Below are 23,739 nucleotides of genomic sequence, written 5' to 3' on the forward strand. Positions count from 1 at the left end.
ATCAGTAGCAAACGGTGAGATTGTTTCTGTCCTTTTAATAATTATTCTACTAAAATTCCACGTCCACCTTTTTTTTTTCCGACAGACATACATCCAAGTTGATTTTTTTTATTGACAAACTACCTATATTCATTTCACGTGTGGCGTAATTACTTTACATCAAAATGTACGTTACACGTTCAATTGCGTCCTACTAACAAAGGGAGAACAAGAAAAAACAGAATTAAAGCAAACTGAAAATGCAAGTCCACGTTGACGTGCATAATAGAGCATTTTCGCGGTGGCCATATATCGGTGTTCCCAAACAACTGGGCATTTTTGCCTAAAAAAAGAACACATTTCCCAAAAACCAAAGAAAGTTGGTTGTTTGGGAAAATCAACGTGACCGCCGTGGAGTGATCTGAAAATGCTGCATATGTGAATTGGACTTGAAATTTGTCAGGTGATGAACTACCTATTCAGGTATAAAATAATAATAATAATAATAATAATAATAATAATAATAATAACAACAACAACAACAACAATAATAATAATAATAATAATAATAATAATAATAATAACACTCTTTAAAATTTATGCTTGATCACCAAAACGAAGAATATTGACGGTCTCTATCTTGGGTCTCATTCACTATTTTAACAATAGAGTGTTTCTGTCGAGGAACTATGGGCTGATAGTTGCCCCGCGGAAATTTGATGTTCTTAAAACGAATATGCTAGTTTATATGAATATGCTATATGATATATGCTATATGAATATGCTATATGATAGTTGACGAGGGCTGCGCCCTCGTCAACCATCACGGAAGATGAACCTGTTGGCAAGAATGGAATAAACACGTCATAAGCAAGACCAAGCCCCAGTTGTCCCAAGGCTGGATAACGCAATCCACCGTATAAATCAGTAGCCAGCAGATAGGTGTTAACAAAACAAACCTCGCCTTCGAACAACCGGGGCCAGCGTATCAGCTTGTCCTTATAATGTTTTAAATATCTGCCAAAATTGCGTCTGAGTCAAAGATGTTATGAGTCATATTATTACGAAAAGTCATTTTTGCTTGGAATGGTTACTCCAAGTTGGTTTTGACTGCCAACATGGCAGTCTTTGCATCAGGCCTGTTGTAAGATTTCTCATCTTGTTTTAAGCCCTTACTTTCACTCGCCGTTAAGGCGCACTATTTCAGCTCTAGAAATATGAACCTAATACGATATCAAGAACTAAATTTTCATTTGAACTCAACAGAAATAGGAATTAAAATAACATTAAGTGTAACAATAAACCATAATTCCTTGACCTTAAACACACTTTTTTTTTTACGAACACCACCATAAGTTTGAAAACTTTCATTGGCGATCGCCAGACTATAGAGTCACTTAAGTAAGGTTAATTAAACAACATAAATAAACGTAAAGTTACTAACAGCGAAAGTAGCGACTCCTCGAAAGAAACGACACAATTCTGGGGGAGTGAAGACTTAAAACACAACCACCATAAAAAGGAAATTAGTTAATACCTAATTTATTCGGAGAACAAGTGCTGTTGTGACAAAATCATCGTTTAACACTCGTTACGTTTCCGATTTTCAGTAGCCAATAAGACAACAGCGCGATTACTCGAGAGTACGCCGAAGTTGTCACGACGTGACGACATGACGTGACGACATGACATGTCGCGACGAGTATTGGAGCTCACTCTTTGAACTCAGAGGAGACAAGGTTGGTAACGTTTTAAGTATTGGTTCACAAACAAGTTAGCAATGTATTACTACAAACTGATATAAAGTCGTCATTTTTCCTTTAGCGACTCAAATGTGTTTATATATAACAACTTTCACGAACGTGTTCTGTGACAGTTTCTACAGAGAAATATCTTTAATGGATAGTGAAAATATATTTGACTTCATAAAAATTTTCTAATACATAAAACCTTTGTGAAACACCTACTATTCTATATCAATGGCTTGCTCTTGTCATTTGTTACCGTCTTTTTCAAGCCGCCTTTTCTGAAGTCGCAGATGGAGTTTAACAAGGCGCCTCGTTCTTGTGATTTTGGCGGGGGCGATGTCTTCTTAGCGGGAGCCTGGGAGGAAGGAGCAGGCGGCGGAGCAGGAGCTTGGGGAGCAGGCGGAATAGAAGATGAACCTGTTGGCAAGAACAGAATAAACACGTCACAGGCAAATAATTAAAATTTATACTAATGAGCATAAACTGAACTAAAGCAAATTGAGTTTATAGCCGTTGAGCAGACGAAGACTAGTTTTGCCAGCTGAAATACCAACCGACGAGTAATGAACTGCCGTTTTTACGTAGTGCCAGTAAAACAGTTTTGTTTTCCCTCAAGCGGTCCTCGCCCGATTCAGAAATAAAGATGAACAGTACGTTTGAAGTATAGAGCGGTTTTCAATTGAGTGTTGTAAAACCAAAACCAAACCAATTACTCACCAATTAGTCTATTCAGCCAATCTCAAACAGTAGTAAAACCAAAACCAAAGTAATTGCCTGATTAGTTTCAGCACTCAATTGAAAACCGCTTTATGCCTAGTGTGATAGCTTATTTTACAAGCAACCAGGCGTAACTTAAACTGCATCAGAGATGGGCATTCAATATACACAACAATATGAAAACCTGGTGCATCGTTTACACTGAAATCCACAGCCGTCGGACAATTTGGAATAGAATATAAACAAGACGAGATCAAGGATGTTTATCATTGTTGAAAGTTCTGGTTTACTACAATAAAGAAAGGTTCACAATATTTTGACTCTAATTTAGAGTCACTTAATATTGATCAAAACAAGGGGACAGCCAATAATGCATAATGCAATCATAGAAAAAGATGTAACATTCTCGGTCTCGACTTGTTTATTTTCAATCACACTGGGTAGCGCCATTTTAAATTGGTAAGAATGCACAATGTGGAAATAGTACTGTTTTAAAAGACTTTCCCTGTTCGCACGGACTGACATGGGAAAGGTCAATGTGACTAGTGTCATGTGCGCTGCTTGTCGAGGCAAGCATGAAGCTCTTTTATAAAGAAATACATCCAGCAGTGTTGATAATTTCTTTCGATAAAACTGTCTGGTGATTGAATCTTAACTCAAGAAGGTTGCTGGTCTGTTTGTCTCAAACACAGCACTACATTTTGCAGAGGTACTATCAAGATCAGGACTTCGACAAGCCAAGACCTAAATATATCAGTCTTGTTTTGTTAAAAATTACTATACAATTGGACTGAAGCTACGAAGGGAGTATTTAAGGAGTCATACATGCATAAAGGGCTGTGATGTCAAATTGAAAAAGTATGGCAGAGTTTTCCAAACCATATGTCTTGAAAAAAATGCATAAAAACTAATTACAAGTTAGCATCCCTTCAACAATTCACTTGATATCCTCATTTTCGAGCTTTTGGAGCAATTCGAGTTCAACTGCTCAGTCATAATTTTAGCAATCGCCGTGATAATGTCCCTTCAACGACTCCCTAATTTATTATAATCAAGTCTAGCTGGGATATAGATAAGCTCTTACACACACCAGAGGTTGGAGTCCGCGGTGAAACGGGCGCAGGCGAAGACGGTGGACGGGCAGCGGCTACAAAAAAAGACAACGTAACACAAAACTCAAACAACAGCAAATTAATTTAAGCACTATAAAAGAAAGAAAACCCGACATACAGCTAAAGGCAGCAACAGGTAGTTTACTGTGAGTTTCCTTTGCCATGGTGAGAAGGCCCTTTCCTATTTGCGAGGCCTCGATATTTTGCCTCAGTCAATAGTTTTCGGGTCACGTGGCCCGAGGCGTAAAGAGGACTCCGGGGGAAACGTCACCAAAATCAATTGACCGCGAAGGCTTGGGAGAAAGCCGTACAGGAACTAAGCAAAGAAGGCCCAACACATACGACAAACCACTTGTCTGTGGCTTCTAGTACTCAGGCTCCTCGGATGGACATGTTTTCATGTTACAACGCCTATCGATGAAGCAATGAGGAACTCTCTTTCACAGCCAATTTTGATTGTCACACAACGCTCCTCAGTGCAGCATTGCGTGACGACCTAAATGAAAACGGGGTTATGGAGCACCAGTCCCCTATGCAGACATGCTCGGCCCGTCACGCAATGTTTCATCCCCACGGAAAGATTACGTGATTAAATAAGTTCTTAGTTATCTGTAGAGGATTTCATCCATAATATGGGCTTAAGGTGGCTGAACACAGTTTTTGATACCTGTGTTTCATTCACCTTTTTCTCTAAAACCCTTGATCCCTCGGTCGCCAAAAAATAGCAGCAAGTTAACAACACAAACTTTGGTTTTTTGATGGTTAAGCTGACGTATGTGCCGTTGTCATGGCAACATGAATAAATATAAACAGGCCTTTAAAATCGGTTTTCTTTATTTGTAGAAAATCGAGTCATTAGATTTTCTTTATAATTTGTATGCAACAAGCTTGTAATGATTCTCACAAGTTAACACCATTTTGCTAATAATTTAACAGAGATCTTTAATTATCCCTTGTTGAGGGTTCACTGGAATATCTAGAATTTCCTTTGTTAAAGTGCAATTATTTTCAATAATCCAGGTACTTATTTCCTAAAGTATTTTCGTGCCAAATTTCCTGAAATTCTAATGAGTGGTTCTCGAGAAATAGGCGTATTTCCAAGAGTGCAATTTTTCATTCAATTGCAATATTTTGACTTACTACGCATGCACTGCATTTAACTGGGTTCTTTCGGTAACAAAGAAGAAGCTGAGAATTGCTGGGTTCTTTGCATCGTTACCTTTTCGGCTAACATATCCTTGTAACCAAAGACTTAAGCCATCAATACACTGCGTTCAGTTATAGAGAAAAATAACACAGATAGTGCTGGTGTCGAGTAAATAAAATGATCGCTCTATTGACGGCATGTTTGTTTTTTCCAATCCTTGTGCGCGCGCTGAATTGCATCAGCAAAAGCGCGCGCGAAAACTGTGTTCGGCCACCGTGTGCAGTCGCTGATAACTAATAGAGTATGATGTTTACATGTAATGGAAGTCTTGAATATTTTCACCAAAAACGTGGTGTAAAGATAAAACTTGTGTATATAATTATTGCAGTTTCGCCAAGACTTTACAGGACTGAAGAAACTGAAGGTGAATACAACTTTTTCTTTAGCTATTTTTACATCAGGACACTTCTCTAAGCTTTGTCTGCTGACGAAAAAACATGAGCCCCAACAATATTATTTCACATTGCAAGTTGTAACAGTTGAGAGATTCCATAATTTAAGCTGATCGTCTGTTAAGTTTTAGAGCTACAGGTGAGAGTAAAATCCAATAAACATTTTTTCCTGCTCCACATTATGCTATCAAATAGATAGAAGTTTGAAAAAAATGCATAGAATGTTACCTGACGGTTGAGTCGTGTCTGACAATGAAGCCTCTTTCTGCAGCTGCGAGAAAACGAAAACAAACCATTCACAGGAGACCGAAATGACCCAGGTTGGAGGGAGGGGAGGGAGAGGAGAGACGATCTCAATTACAACAAACAAACCCATATCAAGAGATGAATTTAAGGAGCCCAGTCACTGTACTTAGAGTTATTTTTGTCCGGTTACAAAATCAACTTTAAATCAAAAGAAACCTGAAAATAGTAGTTGACTGAGATAAAAAAAAACACCAAAGAGATAATAATAAACCATAAAGGAACAAGGATGGTTAAGGATGGAGAAGATTGACACGGATTACAGACGACGAACTTGAAAAATTTAGGCTAAACTTTTCAAGATGCGCAAACCGTGACGTAGCTCCTTTAAGAAAACAACTCATATATTGCCTTGTGATAATTTTCTGAGATCTATATCAGTCTTGTAACCCATGGCAGCTTTTGTATTTGTCAAGTCGGAAGATTTCGCGACCTGTTAACTCGTGGCAGCATGCAGATCGTTCGCGTATTATTGTTCCGTTCTTTACTGTCACTTCACGAGAACAGCTAGTAACTATCGATCACACCATTGCCGCAAAAATCTTGAGCAATTTAAGAAACTATATCAAGGTCATTTGGAATTCTTTGCCAGTATCCATAAGTGGTTCAACAAGAACAGAAAAAACCTTAATGAAGGTACGCCAAATGTCGAGCTAAAAATTAGAACTGTTGAAGTGACATCCGCTATCAGCCTTGTGGTTTATTTTTTTTATTTTTTTTTATTTTTTGGATATATCCTCGACCCATCTAAATTGTTATTGTATATAGTGGCAAATAAATGATGAGGATGACTTCACTGTGAAACAACTGACGCAATAAAAACAAACATACAAACAACAAAATGCGACAAAACAGTTGAACCAATCAAGAAGTTTTATTATAAAATGTCCCTTTCAAAAACTGTCATTTGAAGAGGCTCGTGTATGGGAGAATTACTCTCTTATATCATACTCTCTTAAACCATGTGTGATCATAGTTAACAATTTCATTGGTTTGAATTGTGTTGAAGCTTGGCATTTTTCTTTTGTTTTCAGGTTTCTTTGCAAGTGCCTTTTACTACTCAATAGTTATAATGAAGATCTCTATATATTTAATAAGTTGGCAGGCACTTCATATTTAAATCAATTTTAAATGTGCCTTTTGCGGCAAAAAATAACTTACAGTAAATGTTTTATTTGAATTTCTCTGAAAGCGTTTCTTAAATTACTACAAAACTATAAAGAATAAATTTTCGCATGTATTCGTCCATCAATGATGAACATGTAAGATTTAATTCACATTGCACTAAAGCTTTTTGAACTACATTCTAACACACTGAACACACCACATATGGACAGCTACACGTACTTTTACAACGTTCTGATGCAATTTAACGCCAACAAAAGGACAGACATTGACCACATTTCAAAACACCTCAAAGTTCGTCCGCCACGTGTCGTATTTTCAATTCTCTTTTCCGTGTTTCGAAAAGTGGCCAAACACCATTTCTCGTGTTTGATACATTACATGAACAACATTAACGAGCGTTAAAGTTAAAATGGAGACCAAACCAGTCCCAAAATAATAGGGCAGGTTTGCATAAGGATATAACTTATTTCTCAGCGGAGAAAAAAAAAATTCCCTGTTTGTGATCACTAACAATGCAGTCACGATACTTTGTATCAATTGCAGGACGCTATATTACACGTTCTCGTCAAACGAAGCCAATACAGCTTTGTCAGACCTTGTAGATAAGCAAACTTTGTTGTCTGCGTTAGGGGCGAAACATTTCGGCCTTTTTCTCCTCTTTCCGTCACGCAAAACCAGCTCATTGACTTGACTACAACAACCAAAAAGTGAAACTAAGTAAACCTGAAAGCCTCAAGATTTACGATTAAACAGTCGGGACTAGCTTTAACCTTACTGTCTGGGATTCTAACCAATGGAAATAGGCAGTCAGTCTTCTCCTAACACCCAATAGACAGTCTACGTATCGTGTTTTGCCACCATAAAGCTAAGCTCTTGCACGCCTTACGTGCCTACGTTTTTGCTTTGTTGCTTCATACAATTTAAGCTAGTAATACAACGCTTTCGAGTGGCATACCATGGAATATCCCACGAGTCACTTGTATTTTCTAGGTATACATACGAGCCTTAAGGCAAGTGTGTATACCAAGAAAATACAAGTTACAAGTGGGATATTACATAAGATGTACCACGAGAAAAAAGTTGCTCAACTATTTTATACCATGCCTTAGAAAATCCATTGGCGAACAGAAACAATGCAACATTTGCGCTGCGGACAATGAATGAGTTGCCAGTAATCGGATACCTGTGTTCGCGCGAAGAACTCTGGGATCGTCAGGGGCCAAACATTGCTAGTCGCTAGAAGGAAATGTATGGCGAAAAGTTGTTTCGAGGTATAAGAAAACGATTTTTGAAACAGATCAACGCTTTTTCGCCGTTGTTTTTATCGCGAATGGATTTAGGCAATGTTGATATGTGGAATATGTAAGTTTTTGTTTGATTAATCGTGAAATATATGAGAATATCTACCGATAAACTCCGTTGCTTGCGTGAGGTTTATTGTGAAATTTACATCGCGTAATGGTCTGAAAATATTACAAAATTAATTAGGTATAAATCGAGAGGAAATAATCCAGTAAAGCCTTTTAAGTTGTGTACGGGCTGCTTTTGGCTTATTTGAAAGCTCAGTCATACAAATAATACTGCAAATAAGCCCGGTGGCGATCACTGTACTGTCTGGGGTTGATTTAATGACAAACGAGTCCGCGCGACTCACGCTGTGTGGCTACTGTCTTGCTCAAAGCCTTTGTTTTGCTTTTACAAGCACGTATTTCAGTGATTTTCCTTTTCTATAACAGATCAAGGGTGACTCCTTGAATATATCTCTGAGTATTTGTATTTAAAAGTCATTTGTGCGTGATTATGCTTTCCAAAGTATGGTATTGACGGTTGAGTGAAATTGCCCGACACAAAGGGTAGTAGTTCCTTCTGCAATTTTTGATTTCTGTTTTAGAGCTTCTTTTCTGTCTTTATATTTAACTTCTCGGAGGGTCTTTTCTACCATTTGCTCCGGGTAGCCTCTCGAGATCAGGTGTGTATTGAAATTTTCAATATTCCCTTCAATGTATTTCACAATAAACCTCACGCAAGCAAAAGGGAGTTTATCGGTGAATTTTATCACTTATTTCACGGTTATTCAAACAAAAACTTACATTTTTCATGTACCAACATTGCCAAAATCCATTCGCGATAAAACAACGGCGAAAAAGCGTTGATCTCTCCCCAAAACCATGTTTTTTGGCGTCGAAACAACATTTCCCCATACATTTTCTTCTAGTGACTTGCAATGTTAGCCCCCTAACGATCCCAGAGTTCTTTGCGCAAACACTGGTATCCGATTACTGGCAACTCATTCATTGGAAGGTTAGGTGTAGTACAGTCGAGTGTACAAAGGCGTTCCTGTATTCTGATTGGCTGTAAGGCATGGTATAAAAACCAATATGTTTGCCCAGCTCTTATCTATCTGTCTGTCTGTCTGTCCAGTCCTCAGTCTGACTTCCAAAAATAACCAAGAGAGAACAAAAGGGCAGTTCTTGTTCTAAAACTAATGGTGAGACAATTGGTATTGATAGTAGAAAACAAGATTAAGATATTTCCACCTTCTTTGCCGACTTTTTCCTCTTCTTCTTTTCTTCCTCTGACATATGATGGGCATGCGCTTTCGATGCTCTGCGGAACTGCCGCAGCTGGTTAAAAAGAGAAACATAATCAATAATCAATAATTTATAAACAATTAAGTTAATAAAACGGACTTTAATAGCCTACCGTAAACAAAACAGGGATTCAAACAGATTAAATACTGTTTGTCTAATTACCATTTTCTGATCCTCCTTCAGTTTGGTCTCCGCGCGTTCTTTAGCTGTTTTAATAGCTTCCTTTAATTTACTTGAGATCTTAAATCAACAAAGGTAAGACACTGTACGGTTAGAACTGTAAGTAGAGGTTTCCCCTGTATGTGAAGGATTACAGGCGGCTACATTTACACGACAAAAGCGATTTTGCCTTCACTACAAAACTGAAGACAAGTTGCGAGGCATGGGCATGTTCGTTAGCCAAGCCCAAGATATGTTTTAGTTGAGACAATATTGTTACAACAAGGTGGATAAAAGATACATCAAATAACACGTTACATGGGCCAAAGCCGGACACGGAAACCCCCAAAACCTTTATCAAATTAGGAAGAATAGGGACCGTGTACCCCCGACCAAATGCAGTGGCGCTACCTTTGGGGTTTAAGGTTATTATATAAACAACAGAGTGAAAGATAAATAAGATGACACTATTCACACAACACTAGAACCAAAAATAAACCTTTTCCGAAGCTGCGAGTGGCAAGGCTGACTGTAGAATGTCTCAAGTTTCTCAACCGTCTCTTTTCACAAAAGCACTAACCATGAGTCTTCACGTACTACGCTCGCACCCAGTTCATTGCTCCGTGTCAGCAAAATATTAATTTATGTCAATACCGATTATCACAAATTGTAACGGTTACCACCCATATAGGAAACAAGACACTGTTGAATTATTTCTGACCAGAACTGAAACGGTTTTCACTGTCTACTGTAAGACTGATAAGTAAAAAGAAGGCAATTTACGCTTTAATGAATTTAACAATAACGACATCGACCACAAAACCACACCTGGCAGACTTTTGCTCAAGAAAATTTTGTTCGCGTAAAGAAATTAAAATCAAACTCGCCTTACGTGTCGTTGGAGAGAACAATTGCACGATTTACCACATACAATATATATGTCTTTCTTTTTTGTAATCGTTCTGTGCAGTAGTTCTCCCATGCCTATGTAGACCAAAGAGTGTAACTGAACTCGAACTAGAAACATTTGTAACACATCGCGGTTTTTTGCTTGATCTCAGTTATATTGGGCTCCAACAGTTAAAGGAGGTCACTCCAGAAAGCTTACTTTTTTAGTCTTCGCCTATAGCAAGTAAACATTCAGCTATTCCACTCACCGAAGTTTCAGCCTCTGAAGTGCCCGTTATCCTGAAGAAATTCGTCTTGAAAGATCGACTTCGGAGGCCGCCACTTTGAAACTGTCTTGGCAGCCAGGCCGTGTTTATGTGACGTCATTCGGTCCGACTCAAAATTAGCGGCAAGGAGAAAAACCAGCAACTGACTTCACAAGGTCAGCAAAATCAATTTTTTTCCAAGCGATTTTCCACTTCACTATCTTCGATGCTATCACTGCGGAGTTTGGAGCATGTTTGGCTCAAAATAATATGGCTAAAGACCAGCCATAACGCAGAGTGGTAGTTAAAAGCCTCTTCGGAAGCCATCTCTCGGACGGAATTACGTCACGAAAACGCGGCCTGGCAGCTGAATACTGTTCAAAATGGCGGCAACGATGTTCGAATTTGGAGACGAATTTCACAAGGAACACCTGCACTTAAGAAGCTGAAACTCCGGTGAGTGGCTAAACTTAGTGGAAGGTTTTTATTAGCGTTGACAAAAAAAAATATACGTTTTTTGGCGTGACCTCCTTTAAGTTATTTACCTTAAGCTGAGGCTTATCAGTGGAAGGGAGGTCTATTGCTGTAAAAAACCTGTTAAAAAAAACAACAACAACAACAAAAATGATGATGACTTAACAAAATATTTTATCCCTGGCCTTTGATATTTAAGAGGGTATGTAGAAGAAGTATTCCTTTCGCAGTATATGTACTTGTATGGTACCTAGAGATCTGGTTATAAAGTACAAAACTCTTTTAAAAGGCTCCAAAATCCACAAAACAGGGCTCCAGGGCTTTTGTTGCACTGAAAGTACTTTTCACTTTATGAGTACACTAACCTAACTAGTAAACATAATTGGACGCTATGCTTTGAATGATTCTTGGCAGGCACCGTGTATGGCTTTTCTACACACTGGCTTTAATAAAAGAGATATGTATACATGTAGTCCCAGAATAACGAAATAAAAAGGGAAAAAATCATCAAAGAACATTGCAGTTACTTACGGATTAGCAAGAAGATCAGAAACCGACGGAAGACCTGTCTTGTTACACGCCTCATCACTTAAAATCGACAACAAAACTGATCCTGTAGATTAAAACATCACATGTACCAAGTAAAGGGTTCACCAAAACGTTTTGTGCTCACAACAACAACAAAGAAAATGACTACAAGCTTTGTTCTACATGTGTTTCTAAGTATCACAAAAGAATTGTTAGCCTTGAAAGGGGTTCTAAACCTCCCATATTTTGTCACGTTTCACTAAAAGTTCATTGGCACGCATTAATGAAGTCCTTGGCGGGGAGAGAGGAACTGTTCTGGACGTCAAAGTCAAGTGCATGTCTTTCTCAGGCCCGTGTTCGAACTTGCATTGATTCACCCAGAGGTCAACAGACCAGCCATCACCTAGGCCTCCATCGTACTACAGTTACAAAATTTTGTACTGGTGTAAATCACCCTCACATTTCACCCTCAGAACCACGCAGTAAAATCTATCGTTCTAAAAAACTTTAAATTATTTCAAAATGATCCCGATACTGGTAGAATCTTTTCGCAACCTCCATTAATTTCATTCAAACGCAACAAAAACATAGGTAACTTTTTAGTCAGAAGTGCATTCCAAAACCGTGATCAACCCGGAATTTTTAAATGCGCACAGGCACGATGCAAAGCACGTCCTTTCATTCGCAACGTTGAGAAAATATCGGGACCCAAGCGATCCATCATGATCAGTGATCATTTCACCTGTACCTCAGCCAATGTCATCTACTGCATAACTTGCACTCTTTGCAAAAAGTTCTACCTCGGCGAAACAGGGAGACGACTAGGCGACCGATTCCGAGAACAGCTTCGTGATGTACAGAAAGACGACAAAAACGCATCTAAACTGGTCGCGAGACACCTTGATCTCCCCAATCATTCTAAGCAACATATGGCAGTCTGCGGCCTTTCCCTGTATCAAGGAAGCACGGAAAGCCGCGAACCTCTAGAACAAAAATTTATTTTTCAAATCGACACTCTTAATCCTCACGGTATCAACGGACGCTTTTTATTCAACTAATATAATTCTGTTGTTTTTCACGTTACCATGCACCAACCAATAGCGTAGCTCCATCTTTCTGTATATAAACTACACAAAACCCACAATTCAATGATTCGCTCCGACGAAGGGCTAACGCTCGAAACGTCAGCTTTCGAATCTCTTTACGGTGGCCAATTCACATTATCAACCCAGTTGATAAAACCAAATTAGCTTGTTATACTCCCCACCGACGCAGCACCACAGTTTCTTTAGAAACTTACCCCTCTAAATCACAGTAGTTCACATTCAGTACCTATAACTAAAGGAAAACCGTCATCACTCTGAATTTTCTGAAGAGTTTTACAAGGTTAATGCACACTTACTGAGTTGAGATGGGCAGTTAGGAGGTACATCATGCAATGTGCTGCTACGCAATGCATCACCAAAAGCCATCTCGTATAACACATGAGCAAAACAGTAAACGTCTTCAGCTTCCTTTTCCTAAAACGAGAGAAGATAATCTGCTTTAAGAAACAACATGAGCCGAAGTGTGAGGTGATTTGGGGTATCGCTGCCCCCGTCTGCCGGGATGGGATGCTAGTTCATCGCAGGCTACAATAAAAAATAATAATAATAATAATAAAAAATGGAGGAAAATATTGCAGTGCAAAGCCTGTTTCTTTTTTCTTGAAAAACTAAGACCAAAGGGTAAAGGTATTAGTTCCTGAAGGAATTGTTGGATTGCGTGGGTGGGAAAATGAAACAATACTTGACAATTTATCGATGTTGAAGTTCATACAGGTAAGTTAACTGCTGTGGTGAGTATGCGAAGATAACGTTTTGAGCGTTAACCTTACGTCAGAGAAAAGAAAGGGACTGTGGGTTGTACACATGTATGAGTATTTACTAAGTGGAGTACAGAGTTATGCTATGGAGGAAACATGACGATAAAAATTGCAAGTGTGAATGAAAAACGTTCGTTAATCCCACGGGGAGTCAAGGTACCGAGATGAAAGATAAATTACATGTACTTCTGTTCTGAATTTTACGACTTTCCATGTCAAGACAAAAGCGGAACTACTGCAGTCTACATGCAAAATGAAACAGTTACAAATCTTGCAGTTACTCAACAATAAAAACAAAACATTTTGTATTTAATATGTTTCTAAGAATCGACAAGGGGCATTGGCGAGATTCTTCTGTGCATGGGTAGATATACCTGTAATCTTAGAAACAGAGTTCCATTCGTTAAAAAGTAAATAGGTTAATTAATAATATAAAGTCATGTTAGTTAACATGTACCTGTATTTTTTTCATGGGAACATAGCGGTGTCTGTGAATGGACGGGATACCCATCAAGCCATTCTCAATTTCTAGTAATCTACATTTGTAGAGAAGAAGGCAGAAAAATGTTAATAAAAGAGTTTATCAATCGACCTTGTCTCTACGCCACATTTTAACTTCTCACGTGAAAATATTATGAATAAACAAAACAAAGAATCCACAGCTAGGTCTCTTTCTTTTTTTACCATTTTCGTCAGGGATACTACAGTGACTCAATATGAAGCAAAATAATATTATAATCTAGCTGCTGTGTTAGAAAAAAACCTTACGAAGTGACCAGCCTGAGGGTTTTGCCGACCTACCTACACACATTTCCTTCCAAGACAATATTTCCTGTATGTAAATGACCTGCAACGGTAAAAACTATTGTTACGGTTCTCCTATATAATTGTGACCGGGAAAGCGAAAACGTCCACTAACTCCTTACCGTTAAACGGATAAAAATAAACATAAAACGAATAAAAATAAAATAAGTGTAGAGAAATGAAGAGTATTTCATACGTCTGTCCTGTTATTGATCATGAATTTCGTCATAACATGGTCAAAGTGGCTGATGGCCTCGTGGATTCACAGACTACTTAAACAATGTTATGACGAAATTCATTGTCAATAACAGGACAGATGCATTAAAAACTGACATCAATTTGTTTTTTACGATAACAAATTGTCAAATTGTCTGCTCTCGCTCGTTGACGCATCGCATAAATTATAAATTCATGTGTCTGTCTGCTTATTGAGAATAAAAATTAGCCAATGGGCGTGCGATAATTTCTGCAGTTATCGTAAAATATTTTTTGTTATATTTTTTTAGTCCAAAAAATATCTGAATTTAAAGATTAATCATCACTATGCAGTCAGTGGTTAATGCATACAGTACATGTATGCACTTGTTTTGTTAGGCAAATTTGAATTGTTTAAGGTTTCTCAAGATATGATACACTGCACCTGTCACTGCATTGGAGACAAATTCATTAAAAGGAGTGACCCCACCGACAATACTAACCATAGGGAATCCCTTTCTCATGTAAAAATTTTAATGCCTGAAAAATAAAGAACAATACCAAAGGTAATGTAGACTCTCAGACTGAGCCAACAGGCTGTAAATTTAGTCTGACCCATCAAGTGGTGTTGAACTGCTTGCTGTTGTAAAGTAAGCTACAGTTGTACATATATATGTATTATTAGTGTACCAGAATGTCATGTGAAATAAAACAATTTCTCATTTACAGGAATCTCTGTTTGCAAGCAAAGCTAATAAATACAGCTGTACATCTAGTCAAGTGTCTTATCTAACTATTCAACAAGACAGCTATGACAAATATTAATAAAATGTATTATCGTTTGTCACACGATGTAGTCACTTTAGATGTAGATCGCGACGTTTCGACTACTTATTGCTAGTTTTCTTCAGGCGATAAGGCTGACCGCACGACACTTACACCAGTTCAAATCGCGGACCTCTGGGATTTCGTATTAAGATCTACGTACTTCCAATACAACGGATCGATTTACGAACAACAAGACGGCGCAGCCATGGGGAGCCCTGTATCAGCGGTTATTGCTAATCTCTACATGGAGATATTTGAAGAACAAGCAATAGAGTCCGCACCTTGCAAGCCTAAGATCTGGAAACGCTGCGTAGATGATACTTTCACCATCCTGGATCGCGACAGAGTTGACGTCTTCCTGCAACACCTAAACAGTCAACAACCATCAATCCGTTTCACCATGGAGATCGAGAATAACAGCAAGATCGCCTTTCTCGACACGTCAGTTTATAGAGAACCTGATGGCCGCCTTACCACCAGCGTCTACAGGAAACCAACACATACTGATCAGTACCTAGCGTATGATTGACACCACCCTCAGTCAGTAAAGCGCGGTATTGTGAAGTGTCTGTACGACCGGGCTAAACGTCTCGTGACCAAACCATCAGTAATCGCTGGAGAGAAGAAACATCTGTCATCTGTAATTGTTTCTAACGGATATCCCTCCTCGTTTGTACAGAAGATCACAAAGGCACGAACAACCCCAAGAGGAGAGCCCGTCGCGGAATTTAAATCCACCGCCGTTTTACCTTATGTCCAAGGAGTTTCGGAGTCTCTCCGCCGCTGCCTAGAACAACAAGGCATTCGCACCGTCTTCAAGTCCGACACGACACTTCGGTCACACTTAGTGCGACCAAAGGACACCGTCAACCCGGCTAAACGTACCCAGACCTCCGCCGTTTCTGAACACACCCACGAGACCGGCCACTATCCTATCTGGAATGAGGTCAAGTTTATTGATCGAGATCCTCACTGGTACACACGTAGGATCAAGGAAGCTATTCACATAAGACTTCACCCTAATGACATCAACAGGGATAGTGGAATTGAAATTCCTGAAGCATGGATGCCCACGATCAAAAAACACAACAACAGGAGAACGGTACAACCGCAGACCACTGAGGGAACAGCTACTCGTCGGAACAATGGAACAATAGGAGGATCGAAATTCACCAATCACAGCCGACCTTTGTCATATAAATGATACCGTGCAATCAGTCGACCTTATCGCCTGAAGAAGACTAGCAGTAAGCAGTCGAAACGTCGCGATCTACATCTAAAGTGACTACATCGTGTGACAAACGATAATACATTTTATTATTGCATCTACCACGATGAACAACAACAACCTTTTCCTCGACTATGACAAATATTTTGGGATAAAGATACACTGTCATACTTTCTCTAGCTAATAAAGTGCTATTTTAGGATAAAGCACAAATGCATTAATTTCATTTAGACTACATTGCTACAAGCCTATTACATCATACTTTATTATAATACAGTATATTGAATTGTACATTAATTTGAACACAAATTTTGTATGTATGCTCACCTCTAAGATCTGTCTTCCAAAAAGCTGAATGTTCTGTTCATGTAAGACAGCTCTAGACTTTGGATTTCCATATTTCTTAAGTTGATTTAGTTTTGGTTTTGCCTGAAACATTAAAAACAGCTAATAAAAATTTTGATCATTGATACGCAATGGAGGGATTCAAAAACAAGCCTAACCTTATGTTGGTTAAAACATGTTACATGTACATACCGATAGTATTGGTAGTATTTAGAGCGGTTTTCAGTTGAGTGTTGAAAGTAATCAGGCAATTACTTTGGTTTTGGTTTTGGTTTTACCACAGCTTGAGATTGACTGAGTAGTGTAATTGGTACATGTAAGTTATTGGTTTGGTTTTGGTTTCATGACACTCACCTGAAAACCCTTCCATTAATTTACTCATTGGTATTAGTTCAGTGGGAATGCAAGCAATTACAATATAGAATCAAGGAAAGTTTATAGGGAGCAGTGAAAACAATTAATATTTAGCATTCATATTAAATATTATTATTTAATAATAAATATTTTTGACTTTGGCATACAGTGTACATGTACAATCAGTATGAGTTCATACATATATGTACTAAAAAAGAATTCTGGAGATTCCAAGATTAACAAGGTGAGTGATTTTTTTACCACTGTGACACTTAAATATGAACCTAAAATAATACACTATTAACAAAGAAGATTGAAATACATTTTCTGCAAGTTAGTTACCCTTTTTTCAATTTATGCCTAGACAGTACGTACATGTAATACACTGATCAAGTTATTGACTAGAGATTAAATAATTTTAAAAAGTTAATTAACACAAAGAAAACAAACCACGATAGTTGAGATCAAAAATTAACTGAAATAAAATAATAGAAATAACTGAGATGAGCAAATAAATACACTCTGTTAAGCAAAAATAATGTAAGTTGTACGTGTACCTTACACAGGCAATCCCTTAGTGTTCCATTCGGCATAAAATTCCTCACAATTATGACTCCTTCTGAATTAATTGTGGTAAATGATGGTGGGCATATATAAGGATGCTGAAAAATATCAATAACAAAAAGTAATTTAACTCAATTTTGTTCCAATAAAATTTGCTATTATGTAGTTGGCTAAATGCTCTAATTTGATTCTAATACTGTAATAAATAAAATAATAAGGTAAAAATTTATACCGTACTGTTTCAACGAAAATATTCAACAGCGCCTTACAATATTTATTAAAATTACTACATAGATAGCAATTATGCTGTATTAAGTGCACTGCTTAAATGTGTTTTCCCATATGCAGACAGTTCTTACATGTACATATCCTGAGGTGTAAAAATAATTCCTATATTAATTACTAGTCAAGATTCATTTCAATCATTTACTTAACTCATTATCATGTAATATTAACTTTATAAAATGCTTTTTATCCTCTCTAATAACCTGAGCAAATGCTATTATTCAATTATACAACAAACTACAAGGAAAATTAAATGAAATCATTAATTTGTCAAAAATAGTGCAACTTTGTGTAAACAGAATATAATTTGTAGAATGCTTTCTACTGTTTTTAGTTCATTGCCAAAAAGAAAAACAACAGTGGATTGTCCTTACTGTTCCCAGAATATGTATTATGTGTAATCAGCGCAAAAATATCTTTCTCAATTTACCTGTAAAGAGGTCATCAATTTTAATATTGCTTCCAGGTCTTTCTCATCCAAACAAAACTCTGGACCATAGTCTGTCTAAAAGAGGAAAACAGGAGACAAAACTTTACTATATAATTATCCATAATAATATTATAACTGTATGTAATGCAGATCTAATGTATGTATTTCAAGAGTATATCCATGAAAATTTCAAGTTATCCACCACCCTCCCTCTCGAAAAAAAAAATTATCTAGAGATCAGAACTTTTACTTTTTTCAGAAATCAAATTTCATACCCATGTAAGAATATTTCTGATATCTTTCTTGGTAGGATCTGTAGGTTTTATTAAGAAGAACTGCTTTCTTAGCCGCCATCCTGAAACAACAAAAAGTTCACAGTTATTTCTATTAAATACTACGGTATTATTCATTAAATCTTTTGTGAGTTCATTTTGTAATTTATTGTTACATGACTGTACAACCAATTCAACAAATGCTAATAATTTAAGACACACCGACAATTGAAAACTTCTCTTACTAATTGTTACCGATATATAATGTTTTAATCTGTAATTAATAGTTACATTTAAATGCTACTGAACAGTAATTAAGAAGGTACATAGGTCTGAAAGTTCAACTACTGGTACACATGCAAGACAAAATCTTCATTTACCTATGTCAGGCAATGGTTCAACTATTTCCCAGTTTGGAACTGATCTCAAGAACATCGCTACATTTTGCATGGCTATCTCTGTGGCATGAGAAATCATAAGTCCATGAAGTAATTCAATATGACACAGCTTAATGTAATTTCCACTGACACAAATAATTAGCTGTTAGTAATTAATTTTGATTATATTATTAAATTTAATTAGCATGCACAGGTCTACATTTTGCAGTCACTAGTACATAATACATAGTAGTACACTAGTACACATGTAGCTTTAATTATACAATGTAAATGAAAAACTGTGAGTTTTCAGGTTTCTCACAGCTATCTTTTGCAGTAAATAACATCGTTTGTTATATTCAATTCACTAAGCTACAATTCACATATTGTAGTCATTTCTTTAATTTATAACTACATACATACATGTATGTAAATTGCCTTTTTACATTGAGATTTTCTAGTATCATTTATGATGGTACTTGTACTTGGCTGGTTCACACTAACTGAAAATCTTTCAAACATTTCTGTATACTAAATGATTTTAATTAGCCTAATGAAATGTTTCACATTATACAGCACTGATAGACACATGTCAAGACTTAATTTATGGAGAACTTGCCTTGAAAGTCCCAGGAGTAGTTGGCTGGGTCAAGGAATCTCTTAACAGCAATATGCCGCGTTAAAATTGGATGGGCCAATATCAAGTTTATGTAATTCTGAAAAAAAAATATATTGGGCACTCGCATTCAGTCACAACTGTATGAACTCAAGGTCTTGAAGTGATGACAAAAAAATTAAATTATTACTGGAATGAAACAGCTCTTGCACGTGCATGTATATATACATGTAGCTGCTGTCAGCAAAGTAGTAGCTCACGGCGACAAACATTTAGCTTTTAAAGCCATGAGCAAAAAGTAAAAAGCAGTACAGTGTATGTGTAAATGTAAACATTAAGTTCTTCATCTCAAGTGATTGCATGTAGACTGAACAAATTTTGACAGTATACATTTTGCAGAGTACAAAATACACATAAGTGTTCATGGTAGAGTTGACCTACCTGAAGACCTTGCTGCCGTTCAGCAATGAATGTGGCATCCATATTACCAAATACCTTTTTTGGTGGCAGGGGAAGATCGATACCAGATACCTGAATCAAGAACAAAATTTGTAATGAGCATGTTGCATGTACATACAGTACATGAAAATATTGTCTTAATCAGTGGTAAAACTAACACTTTATTTTTAGCAGAAAAGGCCTTGTTAGGCCTTCAATAGCATACAATCAGGCTTTTAGCCAGGATTTGAAAAGTGGGTGTCCAAAAATTTAATGTGCTCTAGGGCCTGCACTAATGAACAATATTATTTATAAGGCAACATATGAAAAATAAAACAACAGGATGTCTGGATGCCCATCTGGCTATTAAAGCCTGCGTACAATGAACCTCTAGGAGTTAATCAATACATTTTCAAGTAGTTTATATCTAGATTTCTTTTACAAAAAAAATCTGTTGCTTGCAGGTAAAGTAAGAGGGTGTGATGAATTCTGCTTCTAAGAACTAAAATTGTGTTCAAACAAGTTTATATACACGTACACAAGTCACACAAACTGTTCAGTACCTCAAGAATTGATTGTAGAGTTACAAATTCACTATAACGATGCACAACCTTGGAAAAGAATAATGATATAAGTTCAAGTTATAGAAACTAGACGTACAGAATCAGAACTAATCTTTTCATTTATGAACAAGGTCTAGAGTAAGAGAGCCAGTGAAGGAGGGAAGCCACACGTAGAAAGGATGAATTTAAGAATTTAAGATGGATGAATACAGTGTAGAAGCTTGGAAGATAAAGTAAGAGCAGGAGATTTGGACTCGATGTGATAAGCGAAGGCTGTGTTCCACACAATGGAGTTATCATAAGTACAAGACCAAGACTTACATGTATACATGAAAAATTATGGGCAGTTGCTGATATTGTATTTTGCTTGATCAACAAATTTTAAAATCCTGATAAATGTATTCTATTTCAATTGTTTCTGCTGAGCTCCGCACACAATAGAGTTATCATACTGTAAGTACAAGACCAAAACTGTTACATGAAAAATTAAATACCAACTGTGATTATTGGATAGTATTTTGCTTAATCATCAAATTTTAAAACCCTGACATGTATTTTATTTCTAAGAAAGTCTCACATGAAATAGTTCCTGTGAAATACATAGAGGATATTACACAGTGGCGAGAAGATATGAATTTTATGTTCAAGTGGCAAGAACAGTACCTCACAAGTGAGCGCAGCGAACAAGTGAGATATTGTTCTTGCCAAAAGAACATACAATTCATATCTTCGAACTAACTTGTAATGTTCTTTTTATCATATAGACGTACTGATGACGACGTTTTTGACGATTTTCTGAAGATTTCCAACCACTTTCCAAAGATCTCCAAAGATTCTTCAAAACTTGTCCGAAGGTCACACAAACGTTGCCAAACATTTTCCAAAATTTTCCGAAGATCACCAAAGATTGCCAAAGATTACCGGACATTGCCGAAGACTTTCAAGGAAGACCCAAAGATGTTTTGATGATACACCAACGAATTTAAGAACAATTTAAGATACAAACTTGATATCAGTGAAATCATCGATATCTTCACTAGTGAGGATATGGAAAATACGCCACTCGAGTCCCGGATGTGGTTTTGTATGAATTTTACGAGAGGTGTATTTTCCAGTAAAACAGTCGTGTCTGCATAATAAATACCAAGTATGATTCAAGAAATTTAACAGCCTGTAAACTAAGTGGTGGACTACTGAGGGAACAACTACTCGTCAGAACAGTGGAACAATAGGAGAATCGAAATGCATCAATCACAGCCGGCCTTTGTGATATAAATGATACCGTGCAATCTGTCGACCTTATCGCCTGAAGAAGACTAGCAGTAAGCAGTCGAAACGTCGCGATCTACATCTAAAGTGACTACATCGTGTGCCAAACAATAATTAATACACTTTATTAAGTGCAAGTAGTAGATATGAGTTATTTTCAATTAACAAATAGGATAAAGTACAGCTGTTGTTAGCTTACAGGTCTCCAAAGGTGCTATAAAACATACAGTATGCAAACAATAGACGTACAAACTTTTAGATTTACATGTATGCATGAACCTTTGCATCATTTTCAAAATTATCATTTCTGAGAAAACAGGAAACTGAAAAAGTTTTTAGTTTCATTTGATTTTGTTTTTCATTTTTCCAAAACTAAATTATTAAAAAACAATTTTCAACCTTCATTTTTCATCTTCCAGAAAAACACAGTGTAAAATATACAATGTAATAATCATAATTTAATCTTCAAGTAAAGTTCGTAAACAGCATATGTAGAGGATTTGCAGTCAATTTTTGTCTATTGTTAGTGTTGGTTCTCTTTTCAATCAATGTTTGTTCACTGGTTTTGTCAAGGTCCTGAATAAGTTATTAATAAGAAGCCAGTGCATAAGTCAAGCAGCTCTCAACTTTTGCCCCCCTGCAGAAGTCTTAGTTTTCTTTTTATTAAATATAGGCTGACAGATGACTTCCCTGGGCAAGTTACTAGGTCAGCAAGAAAATCTACTTGTCCCAGATAACCAGAGGGCACTTTTTTCAAGCCCTGACTTGGTGAAGACTAAATGTAACTAATTATTGCACCAGATTTTCGCAGATAATTCCTGTCATGTCAGTAGTAACACTTCCCCGGGTCTGCTTCCCAAAAGCTACCACCTCCACCATCAAACACCTATCTCAATCTCCTGTAGTCTGAGCAGATGTTCAGAGAACTGTTTCATTCATTATTTAATATGTAAATTATGAAAAGTACACTATTTATTGAGGGAAGAAAGATGAGAAAATGGGGTGGTCCCATTTTTTGAAACCAGTGTTCAAGAAGTGTGATCTAATTTCACACCCAACAAAGCACATGCCAAATTGAGACATACACCTGTACATGCAAGCTTACTATTATTTTGATTTCAGTTCTGATTGCCATATATCAGTTTTGATTCCTCACTCAATGATTTAGCAAATATTAGAATCTACTACTGATTTTGTCACTCTTTTGCAAAAACTGTTGTTTCTTAAGTTATGATGACTAGATGAACTGTGTAAATAACCTTGACAAATCCCCACGGGCCTTGAAGCTAATTACAATAGCCCAGGATTTGGATGATTTAAGATCAATGACCAAAAGCCTATTACACCGGCGCGGGAGCAATGGGTCTTTAACGCAAATTTTCATTTATTATCTCTATTATGTAAGTTTAAACCCGCACATCATATGCAAATCATGTGCACATCATATGCGGCTGAGACTGACCTGCCAAGAGTCGTCATGGTTGATTCCTCGTTGCACTTTCATGATATAATCCTGCGACATAACCGAGCGAAAAGCATAAGACGTTTGTCGCGGTTCGGAGCATTACATTTCGCATCTCGTATAAATGTACATGTACGCACAGACAACACTGTAAATACAAGTTTGCTTCTTACAACATGTTCCTTCTTGGCAATACCCTCGATGGTGCATATCATTGGCGTAGTGTCATTAACAATTTTCTTGCCTTTAGGTACAACAGCCATTTCTAGGGAAACGATGATTCAAAGTTAACAGTAACACGACTGAAGCGGATGAACGACCACTGGCAGCCACTCGAAGTCGTTCGTCTTTCA

The 23,739-nt window shown here is 37.1% G+C and overlaps 2 protein-coding genes across 4 annotated transcripts; one reads left to right on the forward strand and one right to left on the reverse strand.

Moving 5' to 3' along the window:
* Positions 1-20: 20 nt before the first annotated feature.
* Positions 21-23,736, reverse strand: LOC110054786 (PX domain-containing protein kinase-like protein). 3 transcript variants are annotated; one of them, XM_089280764.1, is made up of 21 exons: positions 23,560-23,736; positions 23,387-23,437; positions 20,656-20,703; positions 20,096-20,185; positions 19,658-19,754; positions 19,042-19,119; positions 18,665-18,744; positions 18,390-18,464; positions 17,668-17,772; positions 16,739-16,840; positions 14,859-14,895; positions 14,158-14,203; positions 13,814-13,892; positions 12,895-13,012; positions 11,496-11,577; positions 11,036-11,084; positions 9,340-9,417; positions 9,124-9,210; positions 5,384-5,426; positions 3,535-3,591; positions 21-2,144 (listed from the first exon to the last, which is right to left on the reverse strand). In XM_089280764.1, exons 1-21 carry the CDS (start codon positions 23,647-23,649, stop codon positions 1,951-1,953), a joined length of 1,686 nt encoding a protein of 561 aa, XP_089136890.1. In that variant the 5' UTR covers positions 23,650-23,736; the 3' UTR covers positions 21-1,950. The 3 variants fall into 3 exon arrangements, with proteins under 3 accessions (XP_089136890.1, XP_089136892.1, XP_089136893.1); XM_089280766.1 differs by lacking the exon at positions 20,656-20,703; XM_089280767.1 differs by lacking the exons at positions 21-2,144; positions 3,535-3,591; positions 5,384-5,426 and adding an exon at positions 6,158-7,277.
* On the forward strand, positions 11,776-12,550 carry LOC149096085 (uncharacterized). The gene is made up of 2 exons (XM_089281418.1): positions 11,776-11,841; positions 11,966-12,550. The coding sequence occupies exons 1-2, from the start codon at positions 11,776-11,778 to the stop codon at positions 12,548-12,550; spliced, it is 651 nt and encodes a 216-aa protein (XP_089137544.1).
* Positions 23,737-23,739: the final 3 nt, after the last annotated feature.

This window comes from Orbicella faveolata, unplaced genomic scaffold (genome assembly GCF_042242905.1).
Source record: "Orbicella faveolata isolate gen_17 unplaced genomic scaffold, um_ofav_v1 contig_48, whole genome shotgun sequence".
NCBI lineage: Eukaryota > Metazoa > Cnidaria > Anthozoa > Scleractinia > Merulinidae > Orbicella > Orbicella faveolata.